At 45.1% G+C, this 8,094-nt stretch overlaps 1 protein-coding gene and 1 long non-coding RNA gene across 2 annotated transcripts; both read left to right on the forward strand.

Moving 5' to 3' along the window:
* The first annotated feature begins 1,173 nt into the window (after positions 1 to 1,173).
* Positions 1,174 to 2,039, forward strand: LOC123318507. Its single transcript, XR_006538312.1, has 3 exons — positions 1,174 to 1,209; positions 1,489 to 1,648; positions 1,982 to 2,039. It is a non-coding gene; the product is annotated as an uncharacterized LOC123318507 (long non-coding RNA).
* Positions 2,040 to 5,685: 3,646 nt separating this feature from the next.
* On the forward strand, positions 5,686 to 6,653 carry LOC123318489. Its single transcript, XM_044905137.1, has 3 exons — positions 5,686 to 5,746; positions 5,986 to 6,167; positions 6,351 to 6,653. Exons 1-3 carry the CDS (start codon positions 5,733 to 5,735, stop codon positions 6,500 to 6,502), a joined length of 348 nt encoding a protein of 115 aa, XP_044761072.1. The 5' UTR covers positions 5,686 to 5,732; the 3' UTR covers positions 6,503 to 6,653.
* The last annotated feature ends 1,441 nt before the right edge of the window (positions 6,654 to 8,094 follow it).

An 8,094-nucleotide genomic window follows, 5' to 3' on the forward strand; every position in this document is an offset into this window, starting at 1 on the left:
ATGAGAAAAAAAAAACTAAAAGAAAATTTGTATTCGGAACGGTGAGACCCAAAACTCAAAAAAAAAGAAATCTTCTAGTGAAACTCGGCGGCGGAAGGTAAGGCGGTTAAGCGTAATTCGAATCTAGCAATTGAACACACTGAAAATAATTCGCAAGTTAATCTTAAGTGAAGTGGCCTGCGGGGGAACATCTGATTTTATACCCACAGGGGGGGTGCGGAAATCAGATGTGCCCGACAGTCGAAATTCGGTAATTTTGCGTCGATGAAAACGTCTTAATTTCGACTTATCTGTGCTAGCGAACAAAAAACTCGGTTATCTTCCAATTCAGGATGTTTTTTACGGTGCGACATCGTTTTTAGGAAATAAAAACGGAATAAAAACGGTGCGGTATGTTTACAATTCCGAACGATGTCGGAATCCCGAATTGGAAATTCGAAAAGATTTCTCGGAAATTAATTCGAAACAAAATTATTTAAAAAGGAAAACAAAAATAATTATTCTAAAATGAGGGAATAGGTTGGAAAACCCATTTTCTCATTACATCCCCTCGTCTCCGGTTGAAAAATTGAATCCACGATGAAATAGGGGATTAAATTTTTCACGGTGAAATCTACTAAGTCCGGTTAACGGTTTGACTATTCACGGCAAGACGATTGAGATCGGATTTACAATAAACAAGTTCACCTAATCTACTCCAGGTGGCTTATACTCGGCCAATGCTCCCACTCTATGGTCCGCGATGACGGCGCTTTTCGATGAATCTGTCGAAGTTCTGTGTTCTATCAGCTAACCTCCAAAGTCCAATTGTCAAATTTCGCCGGGTGGTTCCAAATTTCGATTTCCACTTCCATCGGTGAAAGAAATGCCGGAAAATAGTGGAAACAGTGCAGGACGGAATCTTCAAAGTGAGTACCATTTCGATTTGTCATTCGTTGTGTTATTTCTGAACCATTTTAGGGTGGACTTCGCAAAGCCGGCTCCGGGCACATGTCATGGGGGTTAACAGTTACCAATATCGTCCAACCAGGGTAGTTTGGAATACCAGACAGCGTCGTTGGCTCCCCATGTGACGGTGGTGCAATTCTCCAATGGTGTTGGAGTCAGCAGCAGTTGTAGGTTGCATAAAAATGAGAGAAAAGCATTTAGTATACTGATATCCTGGAGCAGAGGGATGACAGGGTGTACGGTGAAATTTCGGAAGAAACGGTAAGTACGGTCGGTAATTTTAATAAGGAGATACAAATATACTGTTCTATTTCACTTACCGTTCAGGCCAGTTTGTAATATCGGTGTAAGCGGTGTCAGCCTTCCATTGCTATTTTCTATTCGGTTATTGTATTCAACAGTGCCACAGGGGTGAAATAGAGACAGACAGGACGGGTATATCTCACTTGTTATTATCGGACCCACAATTAATACAGAAAAATTGAATTAACTGTTACGGTTCCTGTTTTTCCAGTGGATTAACGGAATTTTCTGTTGTAGGTGTTCTGGGATACCACTTATCTACACAATGACAGTCAGACGGCCCTGTTTGGTGGTAATAAAAGCTGCACAGAACAAACAAAACTGTACGAAACAGAATCCTCCAACACTGGCAGACCTGGTTAGATCCATCGGTTGTGGTGGAATCGCGGAAATATAGGTATGTACATTTTGTCAGTTAATAAGGAGATACAAGTATAAGGCTCTATTTCACTCACCTGGGCACTTATTCAGTGAAAGCAGCGGTAGTACCCCATTACTAACCTATTTTCAGTGATGAATATTATTTTTAACGGTAATAGAGGAGTGAAATAGAGTCAGACAGAACGGATGTATCCCATTTATTATCGGTGCATGCTATAATATAACGGTACGGTTGTTTTTTTTTTATTTCGGTTGCTATATGGTGTACTTACTAATGGTCAGACGGATGGAACGGTTTTAAATCCTTCACATGAATATTGGTGATTTTCTTACCACTGTCATCTTTCAGGTCATAAACAACGGGTGAAATCACTTTCACAACGGTATACGGACCAGAGAACTTCGGAGCCAACTTGGCTGCAAAGCTATCAACGGCAGACGACAGCGGATTAGCACGGCGCAGAACTCTATCACCGACATAAAAACGAACTTCTCTTCGACGGAGGTTGTAATGGTGAGCTTGCTGCCCAAATGCACGGTACAACCTGGTATTGACAAACTCATAGGCCTCCTGAAGATGACGGATTTGTTCTGTACGGTGAGTAAGATTTACTCTACTTTCTTCTGGGCTTCTGTTTGTCTCCTTGGTGTCTTCGTCTTGGGTGTTTGACGAGTAGATTGCCTTTGGGACTGTTAGTTCCCTTCCATAGTTCAAAAATGCCGGTGTGAATCCTGTAGATTCTTGTTTTGCGGTATTCAGGGCGAAAGTTAGTTCACCTAATTTCTCATCCCAAGTACGGTGATCGGCTTCACAGAACTGACCTATCATAGTTTTCAACGTACGATTGGCTCGTTCTACGGCGTTGCACTGTGGTGTATACGGAGGGGTGAAACGGTGAGCAATGTTTAGCTCTCGGAGACTGTTTTTGAACAGTCTACTGTCATACTGTACCCCATTGTCAGATATCACCAGCTTCGGACAGCCATATCGGAGTATAACTTGTTCATACAGGGCTGAATAAACGGTTTTGGCGGTGGCTTTCCGCAACGGACGGCATTCAACCCATTTCGTGAAACGGTCCTGCATCACCACTACGTAAGAATTTCCCTTCTTGGAACGGGGGAGTGGCCCAACCACATCTGTACAGACCTCTTGGAACGGTGCATCAGTCATTCTATGTGGTTGCATTTTTCCAGGCGTCTTCTGTTGTGGTACTTTGTACCTTTGACAGGATGGGCAGTTTCTTACGTATTTTGCGACGTCTCTGAACATCCCTGGCCAGTAATAATTCCGGGCTAGCCGAGAGATGGTTTTGGAGATTCCCAGGTGACCAGCTAATTCCGAATCGTGATTTTCTTTCAGGACCTCCAGTCGTTGTTCGGTGGGTACACAGAGCTTCCATGGTTGTCCGGATCCAACTTCAGTAAAGTCGGAAGAGTCCCAGAAGTGACGATACAGTTTCCCATCCTCAACGGCGAAGTCAGGGAAATCTTCTGGGTCTCTTTGTACCTCTTGGAGCTTTTTGTTGTACCAACTGCAGCGAACTTCGACGTCGGCCAGGCATACGGAATCTACAGACGGTAACGGGTTTCGGGACAGACTGTCGGCGACTTTGTTCAGGGCACCTTTCCGGTATTGGACTTCAAAGTCGAATTGCTGAAGGAAAACGGCCCATCGAGCAATTCTTCCGGACGGTGACTTGATGGAATTCAGCCATTTCAGACTCATGTGGTCGGAAATTACGGTGAAATGAAATCCTTCCAGGTATGGTCGCAGTTTCTCTATCGAGAAAACGATGGCGAGACATTCCTTTTCGGACACAGAGTAATTTCTTTCGGCGGTGTTCAAGGTACGGCTGACATAGGCGATCACCCTTTCCTCTCCATCAAGAACTTGGGTCAGGGCTCCTCCAAGGCCTACGTCACTGGCGTCTGTTTGCAGGACGAACGGTTGATTAAAATCCGGACAGGCCAGTATCGGTGATTCGGTCAATTTTTGTTTCAGGAGGTCGAACGCTTTTTGTTGTTCCTCACCCCACTTCCAACGTGGTTTCTTCTTTAACAGGTGAGTCAACGGTGCAACGACATCGGAAAAGTTCTCTATAAAACGGCGGTACCAGCTAGCAACTCCCAGAAAACGGCGCAATTCACAGATGGTTTTCGGCGCTGGGAATGCTACGATAGAGGAAACTTTATCCGGGTCGGTACGGATTCCTTCGGAAGTAACGACATGTCCTAGGTATTTTAGAGATTTTCGCACAAAGTCACACTTTTCGGGATTGAGACGAAGATTGGCTTCTCTCAACCGCCGGAATACTTCTCTTAAGTTCTCCAGGTGCTCCTCGAAAGTTTCCCCCAGGACAACTATGTCGTCCAGGTAAGCGAACGCCTCCGGTTCCATTTCTGGGCCAATAACGGTGTCTAAGAATCTCTGAAATGTGGCTGGACTAGCGTGAAGACCAAACGGCATGACGGTGAACTGGAACAATCCCCTTCCTGGAACTGTGAAGGCAGTAATCGGACGGCTTTCCTTTGCTAACGGTATCTGCCAGTATCCTTGTTTCAGATCCAGTGTGGAAATGTACTTGGCCTTACGCAGTTTGTCCAGAATCCCAGAAATGTACGGCAACGGGTATGCATCTTTTACAGACACTTGGTTGACGGCACGGAAGTCGATGCAAAAACGGTACTTTCCGTCTTTCTTCCTGACCAACACTACCGGTGAACTCCACGGTGACTTGGAGGGTTCAATCACTCCCTCAGCCAGCATACGGTCTACTTCCTGATTGAAGATCTCCTGCATTTTCGGGTTTAGGGGTCGGTATCGTTGTTTGATCGGTTCGGTGCCCGGTTTCAGTTTGATCTTATGTTCAATCAGGTCGGTTGTTCCATATAGGTCTTCAAACTTCTTTAATTCTTCTTTCAGAAATGCCTCCAGCTCCTGTTTCTGAGACTCCGTCAACTCCAATAGGTGTTCTTCGGCGGTGTGAACTTCTGCGGTGGTTTCGACGGGAGTCATCGGTTTCGAGATCAGACGGCCTTCCAGAAAGCACTCGGCAGTACTGAGATTTACGGAAAACTTGAAAGTCGACAGAACATCCATCCCCAGAATAATGTCAACCGGTAAGTTTGGTACCAGTAAGAATTTCAAATCAGGCAGTGTGTAATCGGAAATTTGCACGGTGGTGGTGAACAGTTTCGGTGTGACGGTGGTTTGTCCGTTCGCTATTACTGCGAAACTGTTGTGCATTGTTTGTCCTGTGATTCCTTTACTTTCACACTGATCGGATACGGCCTGACTGCAGAAACTCCTGGTCGCTCCGGTATCTATCAGTGCTCGGAAGTGTTTGCCGGCTATTCTGACCTCTACTAACGGACGGTTATCATTACAGGTAGTCGGTGCCACTGGAGTCAAGATTCCGGGAGATGTGGTCGACTCCGCCTCCAATCTCCCCTTCAGTTTCCCGAACACGGACAGTCTCGTGAGAGAATGTTTTCCCTCTGGCATCGAGAACAGAAAATTTTCGGTGGCCTGCGACATTCTCGACGCATGTGGCCATATCCACCACATCGGAAACACTGTGTCTGGAAGGACACTCTCCTCCCTGAAGGTGGTTCGGTCCGGTCAGCGGGGCTATTTTCGGCTGGACGGCGGGGTGGCGGTGTTGCAGGTCTGGATTGACCTTCGGACCTGTCTCCAGAAGTCGGACGGTGTGATTCCTGTCGCTGGGCCATTGACTCTCTGGACCTGGGTGGCTCTGGACGGCTTTCCCTCGGCGGAGAAAGTCGTGTCTGGTTGGCTGGTGTCGGCGGGACTGATTCCCTGCGATCCGTTGTTTGGCGAACTGGTTCTCCGGTATCCATCGAAAAACTTGCTTGATATCGGTTCAGTTGACGGGGACTGTACGTCAGGTGAGGTTCCTCCACAAAACCTGGTTTGGAGGGTGGCCGGGTGTACTGGCTCATCTGCCACTGGACCAGTTCAAAAACTTTTCCCTTACGGAGAAGTTCATCATAAGTCTTGGTCTCCTGGAAGGCCAAGGCTTGCTGTAAGGGCGGGATCAACCTCTGTCGGATAAGCCGGATCTGCTCCACCTCGGATGGTTTTGCATAGGTGAGTTTTTGGAACAAGTTCTGCATCCGGGTAACATATAGAAGCAACTTTTCTTCAGGGCCTTGTGTTCGCCTTTTTATTTCCTCCAACAGATTTTCCTCATAGTTAACTGGCAAAAATGCTTCTTTCAGTTGGCTGCTAAAGTCCTCCCAGTCCTCGAAAGTACCTCTCCGGGGAATGAACCAATCCCTAGCATCCTTTCGTAGTAATTCATACACTGATTCGAAAACTTGTTCCAGGGACACTTTACGGGATTCAGCCAGTCTCTCCACCTCCTCAAGAAATCCAGTCACACTACCATTGCCATCAAAGGAGATGTTCCACTTGTGTACCGGAACGGTTGGTACTGTCGGTCGAGATTCCGGTTCTGATCTGGCAGGTGTTGTGACAATTGGCTGGTCAGAACTTATCCACGGTGCAGGTAAGTGTGGAAACGACACCCTTCGTGTGGAATTAACCCATCTACTTTGTGTCGGACCCTCAGGTGTTGTTGTCCCACAGTCCTGTGACTGTGTGAGAGGTATCGCTGGTAATTTCTGTAGTAATGCTCTACATGTCTGCCTTGTCTCATTCATGACTCGTTCTAATGTTGGATTTCTTACAGGTGTACCGGTACGTGAGACATTAACTACAGCAGGGGGATCGACACCATCTCCCAAGTCGATAAGTGATGTCTCAACCTTTGATAACCTCTCCGGTTGGATCGGTGACATCCCAGGTGAACTGGGCACCTCCTCATCCAGAAGAGACCTCTGACCTCGGTTGGATGTCTGTGGCTGTTCAGGATTACTCTTCCTACGCAGCTCCTCCAGTGTCTCCAACGCCTTATCTGTAGTCGCCTTCATTTGTTCAATCAATTGTAACTGTGCTGTGTCTGCGGTGACAATAAAGTTCAGCCTGCCTTGAATGTGTATTAATCTGGTGTAAATTCGCGAAAATTCGTTAGCCGCATTACTATGATTGAAGTTCTGAAGGGATTCCACCAAATCGGTTAGTTTATTTTGACAGATCTCAATCTCGGAGGCGGGATTCAATGATGTTGGGGGTAGTAGAGGTTCATTAGACTGAAGCACTTGTCGTAGCAGACTCCGTTTAGTCATCACAGTACCGGGTATCGATTGTCCCCTCAGTTGTAATTCGAATGTAAGTTCATCACTGAGTAACCGGTTCACATCCATGTTCGACCTATTATTTCAACTAAGTCCGATTTAGAACGCACCAATATTTCACACTCGGTATGTCTTTCACACTCCGTTTAAGTTCTAAGTCCAACCCGGTAAGTTAATCGTATTCACTTAAGTTCGAAGTGGGTATCGGTGCAACTCAAACACGAATTAAGTCTAAGTCCCGGTGTATCAAAAAAGTCTAAGTCCCGATGTATCACAAAAAAATTTCAAAAATTTTTAAAGTCCAACGTTACTCGAAAAAAATTTCAATCAGTCCCACTAAAGTCCGAAAATATTCGAGAAATGCCGCACACAATCGCAAGTCACTTCGTATAGTCCGCAAAATTTCCTGAAATTCGAATAGCACCAAAACGAACAGGTTAAATTCCAAACAGTCTTTCAAGTTCAATAGCCAGAAAATAAATCACAATAATTGACTTTCAGTTTTCAGAAAAATCAGCAATAATCGGTAAGTTTCAACAGCACAGGTCAAAAGAAAATAGCAAACAGGTAGATAGGTTATCAATAGGTAATAGGTGATTCCCTATTGAACCGATAGGTAAATCACACCTATTAAATTTTACCAATTGCGACAATAAATTTTCAATTTTTCAAAGTCCGGAAATTCACTCACCTTCAATGTGAAATTAAAACAGTTCAATTCAATAAATCAGAAATATGCAATTAGAAATCGGAAATAATTTTCACTGATATAACGGCGGAATAACAGTTCAGTTTTCAATCAGCAAAAAGAATAATCACAAATTATTTTCAATGGGGTTCAACAGTAGGAAAATTTTCAAAATATAGTCCAATTCAATTCACAGTATAACAGTTCAATATGGAGTGGCAGGGAATAAAACACAGTTCAAGTTTATTTTTCACAGTTTTCCGTTCAAGGAATAGTTACTCACTGTTCTGGGGTTTTACTCACTGTTTCGGGAATTCACTCACTGTCCGGTTAATGTCTCTCACCTCAGTTGTTTCCTGGTAGATTCTGAGCGGTCCCTGCTCGTTGCGCCATTTTTGTAACGGGGTTTTCCTCGGTGGACTCGAGCGCCAGCTATTCTTTAAGGGAGAATAGCAAACCTACCCTGGCAGCTACTAGCCGGAGACAGGATTCCCTTGTGTCTAGGGTGTTAGCGACGCACAATGATAGGCAGAATCAACGTTTACAACTTT

Source organism: Coccinella septempunctata, chromosome 8 (assembly GCF_907165205.1).
Source record: "Coccinella septempunctata chromosome 8, icCocSept1.1, whole genome shotgun sequence".
Taxonomy (NCBI): Eukaryota; Metazoa; Arthropoda; class Insecta; order Coleoptera; family Coccinellidae; genus Coccinella; species Coccinella septempunctata.

What these genes read in the sequence shown, in the direction of transcription:
- LOC123318489 (XM_044905137.1), top strand. An exon ending in AGAACTTATCCACGGTGCAG is followed by an intron (nt 6,168 to 6,350) that starts GTAAGTGTGGAA and finishes GATTTCTTACAG; the next exon opens with GTGTACCGGTACGTGAGACA.